Raw genomic sequence first — 14,309 nt, 5'->3', positions numbered from 1 at the left:
AAATAAGTACCTGTTTTGCAGTTTTATCCTCTATATGGTATTTATAACAGATTTTGATTGACGTTAATGCTGCAGTTTTTGGCTCCCTGCCAAAAATTGGCCCAGCTTTTCCTTCGTTTTAAGAATTCCTTCTCAATAAAAGCCCCCTCCCACGGGGAGCGTTTGTCTGCCATTAGTAATAAACAGAGGCGGGCCAACGCTTTGGTGGCGAGCTCTTATTGTGAAGGCGAGATGAGGCCGGTACAATGCTTAGTCACGCTGAGTTACAGCTTTCCCCTCCTTTCTGTGTGGCTCGGGGCTCGGCAGACCGCGATGGAGGAATTGTTCTAGACTACGGTAATTCTCTGTTATTCCAAATTTAAGGAGCCATTAGTGATTAATGTCAGTTGTTTGGACATATCTGGATTTTGTGCGGGCGGGTTAGCAAGAATATATTTTGATACCGCTTTGTTAGCACGTTTGTTACGAGCTCGGCTCACAGCCGTTACTCTACTGTCTATTATTAGGAGCCTATTTTGCTGTCAGCTCTGTTTCCGAAACGTTTGACTTGTTGTTTTGATGGGGATTACGGCTCTTTCATCGTGAGACCTTCTGAGTTCACCGTCGTTGCAAACCCACCAGAAACCTGCAGCCGATTTTTCTTGCTCTCCTCTACCTTTGCATGCCAGGTCTGTGGATTATTTTTGTTTTACAAACGCAAGCTCAGAAATGATCCTCGTAGAGGACACACGGTGGCTTTTTGTGTGCTCTTCATGTCAGGTAAATGGCGCGGAAATCCAAGTCCATCAGGGTTTATGTAAAGGACTGGCTTCACTTCTGGGTCATGTTTTGGTACATCCAGTTCCACTGTTTGCTCGGTGAAGAGTTCACGATGAGTCACCGAAGAGAGCTGGTTGCCAAAATGCCCGAGAAACGCGCTGGACTCTGTACTTGTTTGTTTCACTTCTGGCTCGATTGCGTTTGCTGGCTTTGTAGCACAAAATAAAATAAAAATCGCTGACACAGCTGTAGGTGTAGCTCAGATCAAACTGTTAAACTTGTAGAGTCCCTCCAGTTGTTGTAAGACACCCAAGACCTGTAGGCCTGAAGGGTGGCACGCAAACCGACGTGCGGGGTCTCTGTCAGGGGTGAGTGTGCATCTTTATTACTGTGCTGTTGATGAGCCAACTTTCTTGTCAAGATTAGGGTTGCAGTGGAAGATTTTTAGCAGCATCAGCATAAATCGCTGGTTTATCGTTCACGTTCGTCTTTTAAAGATGTATACTGGACATTTTCAGTTTCTGTTTGAGTTCGTCCTTTAGTAAGGATTTACTGCTGCCAACTCCTTGAAACTTCCTTGTTTAGTGTCACCGTCGAGTGACAGTTTAATTGCACTTCTAGAACCTGTAATGAACAAGTTTTTTCATGTTAGAGGAGTAAAACCCTCCAGATGTTTGCTAGGAGTCATTTGGCTTATGGCATGTGAAATTTCCGGATTTCCCACATGTGTAGGTTATAAAATGTCTTAACAATAAATGTTATCATAATACGTGCAGTGTTTGTCAGCTGATTCATCAATTGATTGATTCAACAACAGATACTGTCTTTAGAGTGGCTTGGACCCAGTTATACCTGTCGCATTCATCATACCCAAAAATGTGTTTTTATTATTGATGAAATGTCAGAGAAATGCAGCAGGTATAGTGTGGGACTTGGAGAGCTTGTTTGTCAGTGAGTCGTTTCTGTCTGCTGTGGAAAGTGGGCGAGTTGAGCAATATGTTCTCCTGTGAAACTATTTCACCCAGAATCCTGGAAGGGGGGAGGCACAGCAGTAAATGTGAATCGCGGTGTGTTTCATATTACAGCGAGCTTAACTGGCTGACTTCCTCATGACGAGTTCCATCATGGTCACTGACGTGTTCCCATTTGTTGGTAAGATGAAAAACTCTCAAACTGAGTTTGGGTTTTTTTCCCCCTTAATCTTTAATGATTGCAAAGAACACGGTAACCTATTTGCAGATTGGAAAGCTACAAGGTCATAGAACCTGGCCTTTTGTTTTGCGTCCTTTTATCAATGCTTCACGTAACGATCAGTGTGCGTGTGTGTTTGTGTTGGTGTGTATACACAACTCACGGGTGCTTTGTTATATAACCGAACCCTCACAGCAGCATTGTTGCTGAGTAATTCAGACTCTTCCTGATCAGAGGGCTCCAAACAGACATTAACCACATGTTTCTTGTATTGTACGTCAATGTTGCAGGCAGTTCATATTCTGAAAAGAAGAAGTGGGATTGGAATAAAAATGAAGGCATTAAATTTTCAACTTAATGGGTTCAACGTAGTGGATCTGATCCCACATATTACCTGTAGAAGTATTTGTTTGTAAGCCAGTCTGCAGAGCCAGAGCCCTCTCCTCCTCCTGGATTACTCCGATAAAAGTACCTCTTGACTCTGATTAAAAGATTGTTTTGTTTTCTTAGCCTAATTTGGTTTAAACATGTCTGGAAGATGCTGCAATGGATGTACTTGGATTCTGCTGTTGGTTTGAACAAACTGTTCCCTCTGTTCAAACCCCCAGTGGATTGGCAACAGGGCAGAGCAAGAGCACACTTACTCATGCTGGCCTGTTAAATTAAAGCCTAATTTAAGTCACGGCGTTGTCCTTCAAAATGAGCAGCACTCCCTAGCTGCTGCTTACACACTCACTTACACTTACTTGCTGTTTTGCTTATATTGTTAGCCTCTCTATGTGGACGTTTTTTACTTTTAAAATTACTGAAAGTAATAGGTAGGATTCCAGGCACTTGAGTTCCTCACCAACAGTTTTTCTTTTGCGTGTTTCACTTCACCCTGTCTTTTATCAGCTGTGCACACTACCTGTGTGTGAAGCGATGCCAGATAAGGAGAAACTATCATGACAAATGAAAACGCATTAGGCTACGTCCACACTAGCCCGGATAGATTTGAAAACGGCGTCCACACTAGCATTTTCAGTCATTTTCACGCAAAAGCAAGTGAGAACTAAAGAATTTGAAGAAAAGCTATCCGGAGCATGTACAAACTGATATTAATCTTTTTTAGGGCTGTCAAAGTTGAGAGCAATCAAAACAACTGCTGTATAATGCACTCGGCTATCTTTGTTTAATTGCTCACATGACTGCATCACATGACTAAAATGCGTCATCGTTTTAGAAAGTCTGCGTTTTCGAGTGTCCACACTGCGACGGGACAGCTCCGTTTTGAAATGTATGTGTTTTCGAGAGCATTTTCAAAATGCTGCGTTTTTTCTTGAGGAAAACGCCGTCTCAGTGTGGACGGGAGGTCAAAGCGGAGAGAAAACGCTGCGTTTTCAAAACACATTAGTGTGGACGTAGCCTGACTTTGCATCTGCCCTACTTAAGAGCACCTGTTGGATAAGCCCTTACAGCTATTGTAGTACTCCCTTTGTTTTTTAAATTGTCTTGGATTGCAAACAGAATTAGTAAAGCAATGTTTTAAATCAAGCCTGATAAGTATTTTTCGTTACTCAAATACAGTGTATTAAATAAACACTGTTCCTGGATTGGTACCCAGTACCAACACATACCTTATTATTGTATGTTGAGTTGAGGTAATCGTGTCGTATCAGAACTGGGGTAAAAAACAAAACAAAACTGGATCCGTGCATCAGTATTGGCGACTGATAGAGAGAACTAGAGTTTGGGACTCATAAAAGCAGAAGATGGTTTTTGTTTTTTGTTTTTTTTAATGAGCTGCATAGTCATCGTTACAAAGACAAAGCCTTGACTGTAAGTGGAGTGCATGAGGAAGAATGACAGAGAATTATGTGTCACTGCATTGATAAAGTTTTGTTGTATGAGTTCATAGGTAAAGAATAGTGCTGAATCACTCGCTATGCAAGGCATTGATGTACGTATGTAGACCGAGCAGAGAAGCAGAGTTTATCAGTATGAAACAAACACATGCTCTCTCTCTTTCTCTCCCCAGCTGTCAGCTGAACCAACTGCTTCTTAGTAAGTAAACAAACAAATAGGTGGGCATCCTCAAGGAAGGCTTCTCCAGAGAAAACAACGAAACACCGCTACCACTTCATTCCTAAAGGCTCAACTGCCTCACCTAGAGTCTCGGACGCTGAATAGCTCTTTTGAAGACAGCTTTGATTATTACTTTTTGTAACAAAGCAATAGATTTTATTTTATTTTTTTATCACTGTGCAAGATTGATCTGCACAGTTTGTGAATCTGGCACAGCTCTTGAGTTGTTTGATTGAAGACTTTTTGAGCAGTCAAAATATATTTGATTAGAAGGCTCAGAGGAAGACAAGATAACAGAGACGTACTGCAAACTGACTGTTTATATTGCTGGGTATGATTAATACGTTTCTGCTGAAATAATAGAGAAGTGGAAAGGAAAGCAACTGTGTTGCCAACACAAACAACTGATCTGAGTCTGGAGCAGTTCTTACTTTGCCTGCTATTCTCTAACTCTTTCTCTGAAAAGTTAACCTTCAAACAAAACCAGAGGGACCCTTAATTCAAGGCATTTTAATTATGTTGGAACTGCAGCATATATTAGTACATGCAGCCATGAGTGGCAGCCTTGCATTCAACGCTCTAGTAATGCCATAATGGGGCGAATGGCTGGACTGAAGTACTGAACATAGCAAGGAAATCCCCATGTTTTTATAAACCAGACATAACTCTTTTACTCATAGAAAAGTCAGGAGGGCCTGGAGCTTTCTGTTTGGCTGTCTACCAAATTCCTCAAATTAAATTCTTTTATTTCGACCCATGCCTGCATGTGGTGCAAGGATGCCCCATAACGCCGTCCACTGTTCTTGAGAAGGCGACCAAAGAGGAGGAGAAAGGGTAGGAAATGACGGAGTGTTTGACAGAATACAAAGCGCTGGTGACTCCGTCCACGCGCAATGGTCACCGCGTCTTCAGCTACACGCTCGAGAGCCACACGTCAGCCGCCTTCGCCATCATGAACGAGCTGCGGCTGGAGCGGCAGCTGTGCGACGTCACGCTACGCGTGCGCTACAAGGACCTGGAGGCGGTGGACTTTGTGGCTCACAAGGTGGTGTTGGCCTCCTCGTCCCCGGTCTTCAGGGCCATGTTCACCAACGGCCTGAAGGAGTGCGGTATGGAGTTGGTGCCCATCGAAGGAATTCACCCCAAGGTTAGTCTGTTTTATCCTTGCCTGAATGTTTTGTTTGATTTGTACTCATTTAAATGTAGCTGTAGTATTGTGTTTATTTGTTGACTTCCGAATAACTAAATGGGAATCGAGTTACTCCTCTTTCAGCATAAACCGGCCTCACATTATTACAAGGAAAATCCAGTATGTATGGGAATTGTAACTTTAAAACCAAGCTGTATACCACAATGGGCTTTTCCAGCATTGTTAGAAAAAAATGGCTCCACTCCCACAAAAATCCTGCACTGCTTTAAAGTGAAACAGAAAGTCAGAATTGCTTTAAAACCATACTCAGATGATCATACCTTTATAGATAACACCATCCACTGTTTTTCTTTATCATTTATCTTTGTACAAGTGCAATTAAAAGTCAAAACTAAATGAATATCAGCCTTACATCACACTGATTATTAACCAAATGGGTTATTCCAAGCATCTTGGAGGGTTTGCTACGATGCCTGCCCTTTTTAGTTGCTCTGTAGGACTCCTCCTTGTTGCTATATGACTGCATATTTGGATTTTACATTTTCTACATCACACTTTATGATTGTTAATGTCTTTATCTGAAGTGCTTAAAACATTTTTACAATACATGTAATTTATATTCGGAAAATGTGTGTACCCATGGATTGAGTGCATTTCTCTCTTTTTTTTTTTTTAATCTTTTTTTCCATGAGCAAATAATATGTTCAAAGTAATTATGAGTCATATGTAAAAGTGCATAAATATTTTTCTATGGTACTCAGGACTGAAGTTCCACCTTTTTAAAAAGTAAGCTCTCTCTCTGTAAAACAGGTATGCACAGTGGCTAAACAGTTTTATCTTGACTTCCTTTACTTGCGTTGGGTGTTTACTGAGCTCACATAGAGTGTGATCGAAACAATATCTATGACGTGATAGCTTGTGAGATGCTAATCTGGGTTCCTTCCTTCCAGAATTTAGCATAGCATTAAATAATTTTTCTCTCCAGCTTCTCTCGCTCTAATTTTCTCATCTGTGCACTGACCTCCCACAGTCCAACCCCTTACGTTGTGTCTTTTCACCATTTCAGGTAATGGACAGACTGATAGAGTTTGCCTACACAGCCAGCATCTCTGTGGGTGAGAAGTGTGTCATCCATGTGATGAATGGTGCTGTCATGTACCAGATAGACAGCGTGGTCAAGGCCTGCTGTGATTTCCTCGTCCAGCAGCTTGACCCCAGCAACGCTATTGGCATTGCCAGCTTTGCAGAGCAGATCGGTTGCACAGAGCTCCACCAGAAGGCCAGAGAATACATCTACATGAACTTCAGCCAGGTAAGGCTTAAATAGCATCTCGAATGAAAGCATTTTCGTTAGAATCACTGAACTGCATTGTTGGGCTGCACATGAAGTTGGAGCCACTCCTTGTAATTGTTTTTTCCTAATTTGTGGCGCTTAAGTAATGATTTTGTAACTTAGATATCAAGAATTAAACATTCTACAAATCTGTTCAAGTTTTTGGGGCAGGAAATCTGTGTGTAAAGTGTTTTGAGGTCTGAGTAAACAATGTTTCACTTGCTGCATTGTGGTTTCTTCTGGTGGGTTCAAGCTATGAGTCCACTGGCAGACTCATAGCTTGAATTCTCTTCACAAGAAGGCCAAGAGAATTCAAGCTATGAGTCACGATGACTTGTGAGTATCTATGTGGGTTTACTGGTGGCTGAAGCATAACTGACTGCAAAAGATGATGATACAACACAGTACAAGAAATGAAAGGACAGTTAATATTTCTCCCTCATAAGGAGATAAGATCAAGGGTAGGTCCAGCTTATGACAAAGACGTGTCACATGTCTGTCTGTGAGGTTAAAACCTATAAATGGTATAATATTCAATACATGCCTGCTCACCAGAGATTTGACTTTTTAAATATATTGTGGCTGTCAGGGTAGGAAACCAGTTTTCCTTTGTTAGAAAGAGATTATTTGTTGCAAGAGTTTGTTTTGTCCTCACCGTTATGTTATAATTGATCAAAATAAGCAAAAACCAACTGATAAAGATTACATGATTGATCCATAATTTAAAATAAATCTGTTTGTATTTGGAACAGACTGTGCACAGTTTAATTGATCCAGCAGTTACTTTAGGTAAGAAAATTAGATGAGAATTTGCTGCTGGTCTAGATTCCATTCAGTCATATATGTCTGGATTTTGGACTTATGCAGCTGTCATTAGCTGTCTGGAAACTTTTAGCTCAGAAATATTAATCAGTTGTTTGAAAAATCTTTCCAGTTGTTGTAATTACTCACACCAGGTACTTTATTCTTTAACAACACGTGTATCATAAAAAGTTACTTTAAATCTGTACTCCTGCTTTCCAGGTAGCAACCCAAGAGGAATTCTTCAACTTGTCCCACTGCCAGCTGGTCAACCTGATCAGCCGCGACGAGCTCAACGTGCGCTGTGAGTCCGAAGTCTTCCAGGCATGCGTGGCCTGGGTGCGATATGACCGGGAGAACAGGCGACCGTATGTCCAAGCCTTACTCCAGGCTGTCCGCTGCCATTCCCTCACCCCCAACTTCCTGCAGACCCAACTTCAGTCTCTGGACTGGGACCCACAGTGTAAAGACTACCTGGCTCAGATCTTCCAGGACCTCACCCTCCACAAACCCACCAAAGTGATTTCTTGCAGAACTCCCAAGGTGCCGCAGCTCATCTACACAGCAGGGGGTTATTTCCGTCAGTCGCTCAGCTACCTGGAGGCTTACAACCCTTGCACGGGAACCTGGCTGAGGCTTGCCGACCTGCAGGTACCCCGAAGCGGCCTGGCCGCCTGTGTGATCAGTGGGCTTTTCTATGCTGTTGGTGGAAGAAACAACGCGCCTGATGGTAACATGGACTCAAACGCTTTAGACTGTTACAATCCTATGAACAACTGCTGGCTGCCGTGTGCACCCATGAGCGTGCCCAGGAACCGAATCGGAGTCGGGGTCATCGATGGCATGGTATATGCAGTTGGTGGATCACATGGGTGCATTCATCATAATAGTGTGGAAAGGTAAGTCAAGTTGGCTAATAATGGAAGATGGTATTACTTTTATTACACAGACCAATTCTGCCTATTTTGAATTTGTTCTTTTATCAATTATGTGTGTTTGAATGTAGAAAGAAAACCAGCAGTCTTTTACTGGTTGAATAGTTAAGTAACAATTACAGTATGTGGTCAGCACAGGTCATTTTAATGAAAGGCTTATGGTTGTGTCTGTCAAGAGAAGTAATCGGGTAACTTCCTGGAAACATTTTACTTCCTGCAATTTATTTTTAGATCACACAAAGCTGCTGTGAGGGTGTTTGAGTCTACAGGGAAATATTTTTGTAATATTAAACTTAGTGACAATTGAAAAGAGAAACAAGACACCTTTTGTTTCTCTCTCAATCTAAGCTTGGCACGAAATGCTTGTACGAACATTGTTATATGACCAGATCAAGAAGAACTAATACTCATTCTTTCTCAGATTGCTTAACATCTTGAGATAATCCTGCCGGATGCAGCTTTTAATCCACACCTGTGAAACGGCAGCTTTGTTTAGGTGCTTTCTGGTGTTGGGTATGAACAGTGACTTAACAACATACATTTTAATAAATAATAACAAAAAGGGAAGCGGAGAGCCCATCAAGTCCCATGAGAAATATCCGAGGTGCCGTATTGGCCTTGCTCTGACTAACCTTGACATAAACCTGCCCCAGATTTTTCACTGCTACCCATTTAAAACTGGGATTACGTACATTTTAATTCAAGGCAGAAACTTTACCCAAAAGTTGGCTTTGTTCCTAAAATAGAAGATCTTACGCAGGTAGCCCACAGTCTCGGTGAAAGAGGAACATGTCCAGCCAGTCTGAACAATCATGTAACATCCGAAAGCACATATGACGCACTGTAGCACAACGGCTAACCACAGATACTGAGGAATGAAACTAATGAATCTGTGGAGCAGACTCCTGGCAGTGGTTCATTCATTGGGATGATTAGTTACAAGAGTTGGTTACATTTGCGATTTAGAAACCCGATAAGTAAACTGACTAATGTTATTAGTTGGCAAAAAGAAAACGGGAATTTAAAGCTCGGAAATATAGCGATAATTACTTTCTTTTCAAACTATGTAGCCTTCTTAGTTTGTGTTGGTTCTCCACAGGTATGATCCAGAACAGGATCAGTGGCAGCTGGTAGCCCCGATGTTAACACGACGTATCGGTGTGGGTGTGGCGGTCATCAACCGGCTGCTCTACGCTGTGGGGGGGTTCGACGGGGCCAACCGGCTCAGTTCCTGTGAGTGCTACAACCCTGAGAAGGATGAGTGGAAGACCATGGCTCCGATGAACACGGTCCGCTCCGGAGCTGGTAAGAAGGAATTGTAAAGCTGCCTCCTAATGATGAAAAACGTTTCTGAAAAACAATCAATTTACACAACTGCCCGTGCAGTTTTCCACCTGTGATTTGTAAAGATTTGCAAGACTTCCTGCCCCTGCAGACCTTCCTGTTTTTGCTAGGTAGACCCAAGCAGTACTTAAACCAGACAGCAAGGGCAGCTTAATAGTGAGGCAAAGGAAATAAACAAAGATTTCAGGTAAAAAGCAACATTTCTCAAAAAAAAAAGAAAAAACAATTGAGAAATTAGACAGAACCTATAATAATCTTGCAGTAGAGTGTATATGGAGAAAGTGAAGCCAAAATATCTAGGCATTTTATTGACATCTTTTGGCAAGCTTTGAGATGTGAAATCCAACTGGACTCTGGGAAGAAACTAGTTACCTCAGCAGTTATTACTCATATCTAGAGAACAGACCCAAGACTTTGGCAGGAAGTCTTTATGTATGGATGCTTATTAGTACTCTTATTGTTACTACTTTCCATATTTTGGTGTAAAATAAACAGAAGCGTGACTGTGGCCCCTTTTGTCAAATTGGTAAGCTTAGCTTTGTGTTACTTTTTTAACTTCTGCGATAAGTTATAAAAGGAAGAAGGTGTGTTTTGTAACGTGCATCTGGGGTTAACGACTGGTAACAGGTCTGACCATGTCAACACTGGTTATCGCTCTGTCCACAGTTTTGAACAGCGTGTCCTGTCAACCGTGACCAAAACACTCTCATATTTTAACAATCAAATGCTGTTACTTGAAACCTGTGTGAAATTCAGTGATTGTGTGGGTCAGTCAAACTTCGATATCATTTAAATCATGTATCTGTTTGTAAAAAGACTTCCATTTGAATAGAAATCTAAGTGAAAATGGCCCTAAGCGACTTTTTTCTGTGATCTCAGTGAACTTTCCTCATGACTTATTAGGGCTCAATCGCTAGTTTCAGCTCAGACTAAATCAAACATACAGAGATCCAGAGATAACTCCTCACTTCTGGTTTCAAAACATACCGATGGAGACGGTAAAAATGCTCAGGTTGAGGTTTTGAAACTGGACTTCCCAAACCAATGAGTGTCATTGCTCTGGCAGCATCCATCTTCTAAACTGTGTGTGATAGGATAAAGGTGTCCATGAGATATTTTGGCTTTGCTACAGTGGGCAAAATCTGCTATGTTGTCAGTCTCTGCACAGAGTCAATAAACAAGAAGCACTCCGAGCACAATCCCCCCACCCAAGCACCTCACCATTTGGGCACTATTTAAATTTTAAGGGATTAGTATTGTGTTTTGTATTCATTCATTTTTAAATTTTTTTTTTTGGATTTCGTTAGTTTTCAATTTGCTTAAAAAAAATAATGTTTGTAGTGCAGTAGAAATTAAATGTTGACAATAAAAACATAGGTCAGAAGTCCAAAGAAAATTTTATCTTTAAAATCTCCATTGATCATACCTTATATGATTAAATGTTTTAAATAGCTCTATGACCTCCAGATCTGTGTGTTGACCTTGAAGAGGTCAAATTTGACATGATAATTAAAATCTTTATGCTGGTACTTCATATATGTTGACACACCACATTTGTAAGTAGGGCTGCACGATTTTGCATAAAATGAGAATCACGATTTTTTTTTTTTTTTTGCTTAGAATTGAGATCACGATTCTCTCACGATTTTCTTTTCCAGTATAAATATTTATTGCACTTATTAACTGCACATCAACTTCGTAACAGTTGAGACTGAACATAAAAACAATAAATAAACATAAAAACAACAAATGTCTCACATTTTGTTGTTGCCACAAAATGTTGTACTGCTTGAAATTCCATCTCCACCGTTCCTCGACACTGCGTGTATAGAGCAGGTAGTGCAACAATAGAAAAATAGTTGCGGGACGGCACTCGTTTGTCTAGGGTGTTGATCATTTTCCTAAATCCCTCGTTTTGCACAGTGTTGATGGGAGCCATATCTTTGGTCAGGTGATAAGTGATAGCCTCCGTAATTTCTTTGTGCCTGCGGGAGTTCGACGGGTATGGGGAAGCGCTGTATAAGGTTCCCATTATTGATGTTTGGGTGGTTGACCGGGACGGATTTTCTCCAGTCACTTTCTCGTCATCCCTGACGTGCTCTCCGTTGTTTTTTCCCTGCCAATTTTAGCAGCCAGCTTCTGTATCACGTGGTATAAGGCTCCGCCCTTGTCATTTGTTGAGCAGGAAGAGTGAGCGCTTGTTTTCATGCAGATTACGTCCCGGATCAAAATGCGGTACAGTCATCATCTTTTTTTTTTCTTTTTCTTTTTTTTTAATTGTTGTCATTTGGAAATAAGATCGCACATAAGTATAAATTGAGATTGCGATTTTCTAACGATTAATCGTGCAGCCCTATTTGTAAGGATCATAGTTTCTAAGTTATAAGGATTCTTTCTTTTCTTTTTCTTTTTTTCTCTTCTTTTTTTTTTTTTTTTTTTTTTTTTTTTTTTAAGCAAATAAATCATTATGTTGACCTTTTAAGATCATGGTGGATGTAAGCCAAATTTGAATGGATTGGTAACATTTTACAACCCTCACACAAGTGTTAAAATAAACACAACCTCCTTGGCAGAGGCAATGATTTTTCTTAATCAAGAAACGCATTAAAGAAAAAACAAAACACTTATGTGGGGAGTGTGTATGCCTTTCTTTGTGTGTCCTTAAATACATGGTTGGCCTGGAGTTTTAATTGTATTTTCCTTTTTTTTTCTTTCTTTTATGATGGCAGTCAAAACAAAGCTACCTGTGACCGTAGCGTAGACGTTACTCTTTTCTTCAGCCAGTTCTGGCATGTGCTTACATGTGTCTGCCCACATTTAGTTTGAATAAATGAAACAGTTGACCTTTTCTTTTAGGCGTGTGTGCACTTGGCAATCAGATCTTTGTGATGGGCGGATACGACGGCACCAACCAGCTGAACACGGTGGAGCGCCATGATGTAGAAACCGATACGTGGAGCTTTGCTGCCTCCATGAGGCACAGACGCAGTGCTCTGGGAGTCACTGCGCTGCATGGACGCATCTATGTGTTGGGTGAGTAATGTAGCTCGTAGAAGCCTGCTGAGAAAAAAGCAACGATTTGATTTACAAAATATGTTTTAATTATTATACCGATATCAATGCAATTATTTTGTTCACCTCCCACATTTACAATCATTGGGTGTGAGCCAGTACTCATTTAGGTCACGAGCACCACACCACAGCATTTCATTCAGGTTGAGGTTTGGACTTTGGGATATTACAACACCTTCATTGTTTACTTTTTCAGCCATTCTTTAGTAGCTTTGCTACTGTTCTCGCGATCATTGGCCTGTTGCATGACCTCGTTTTGGCCAAATTTCAGCTGTCAGGCAGATGGCCTCACACTTGACTCTAGAATACTTTGGTAAACAGTACTTTGGTCTTGTGGCTGTAAAACATGCCCATATCATAACGCCTTCACCACCATGGACGGTTGTCTTGTGGTTTTTTCAATTGCGTCTTTGCAGGTTTGTTTGTTTGTTTTTATTTAGTTTTTTTGGTTTTCACACACTGCTTCTGCGTTTCAGTTTGTGTTAAATAAATAATGCCAGAGTGTGTAATATGTCATGTGATGTTGTGTTTACCTAGGAAGTGTGCTTTCTTTTTAATGTGTCTGCGTATTAAAACTCTTTGTAGTGTAACCGTTAAGTGTTTAGATGTATTTTGCAAGGCATGATTAACCTTGGGTAACTTGTTCAGTTTTTGTGACTATAAAATGTAAATATTTAAGTTTTTATGAGTCACAGTAGCAATAACTAACTCCTATTTACTCACTCCACTTAGTGTTTGTTATCCATAGCTCAGATCTGTGCTGTGCTTACAGGAGGTTACGATGGCAGCACTTTCCTCGACAGTGTGGAGTGTTACGACCCAGAGCAGGACACTTGGTCAGAGGTGACCCACATGACTTCAGGCCGCAGCGGCGTGGGAGTGGCTGTCACCATGGAGCCCTGCCAAAAGGATTTATTGCAGTGTCAGGCATGTGACGGTGGAAGAACCAGTGGCAAGGCGGACCCTTCGGCAAATGCACGCGAAGATCTGAGCAGGACCCGATCCACACACTGACACGCATCTCAAAACTGACCTGTGAAAACTGGTCCTTTAAATTGAGTATCGTTATAAGATCCAGACAGTCTAGCTTTGTGCTCCAACGCGGCATTTGAAGCCCTCAGCTAGATCATCATTTGTAAAGTTCAAGTAAAGGGCTCCATAGTAAAAAGGTCACTTTACTGGCCCGATGAGTCATCAGGGGCTCTTTATTGCATTTAAAGAGCAAACTAAATCTGATAGGTGAAGGAAATACTTCAAGCGATCGATTATGTAAACAAAACGTAGCGTGTGCGTGTGCGTGTGCGTGTGCGTGTGTGTGTGTGTGTGTGTGTGTGTGTGTGCAGCAATCAAAGTGCCATTACAATGCCTGTGGGCATTATCACTATGTCGGTATATTCTCCTGAGGTGCTTGTGTGGGAAGGCACAGGCTGAGTCACTGTGTGGAAATTAGTGTTAACCCAGAGAGCCACAAGATGAAGATCGTACAGTGGGCCTCATGCAAGAGCTTGTTTGACGTGCTTATACAGACCATCTTAATTCAGTCCAATAGTTCTTTACAAAATCACAATCTGCACATTAAAAAAGAATACATAAATAAATAAAGAAGAAGAATTTAAGCTCCTGATGTTGGATATATCCAGTACTAGCAGTCCAAAAAAAC

At 41.2% G+C, this 14,309-nt stretch overlaps 1 protein-coding gene across 1 annotated transcript; it reads left to right on the top strand.

The window, feature by feature from the left end:
- Positions 1–242: 242 nt before the first annotated feature.
- Positions 243–13,733, top strand: keap1b (kelch-like ECH-associated protein 1b). The gene is made up of 7 exons (XM_085459569.1): positions 243–336; positions 3,968–5,161; positions 6,231–6,476; positions 7,521–8,197; positions 9,333–9,538; positions 12,434–12,610; positions 13,422–13,733. The coding sequence occupies exons 2-7, from the start codon at positions 4,856–4,858 to the stop codon at positions 13,661–13,663; spliced, it is 1,854 nt and encodes a 617-aa protein (XP_085315695.1). The 5' UTR covers positions 243–336; positions 3,968–4,855; the 3' UTR covers positions 13,664–13,733.
- The last annotated feature ends 576 nt before the right edge of the window (positions 13,734–14,309 follow it).

Source organism: Copadichromis virginalis, linkage group LG6, assembly GCF_057382275.1.
Source record: "Copadichromis virginalis isolate Kocher_CV1m ecotype Utaka linkage group LG6, C_Virginalis_male_GT1.1, whole genome shotgun sequence".
Taxonomy (NCBI): Eukaryota; Metazoa; Chordata; class Actinopteri; order Cichliformes; family Cichlidae; genus Copadichromis; species Copadichromis virginalis.
Note: the sequence above shows the minus strand (reverse complement) of the source record. Positions and strands in the feature narration are given on the sequence as shown.

Bases quoted from the DNA above. Each gene is read 5' to 3' on its own strand.
- keap1b (XM_085459569.1), top strand. From the start codon at position 4,856: ATGACGGAGTGTTTGACAGAATACAAAGCGCTGGTGACTCCGTCCACG. The intron at 6,477-7,520 runs GTAAGGCTTAAA...CCTGCTTTCCAG, and splicing joins TCTACATGAACTTCAGCCAG to GTAGCAACCCAAGAGGAATT. The intron at 8,198-9,332 runs GTAAGTCAAGTT...GGTTCTCCACAG, and splicing joins CATCATAATAGTGTGGAAAG to GTATGATCCAGAACAGGATC.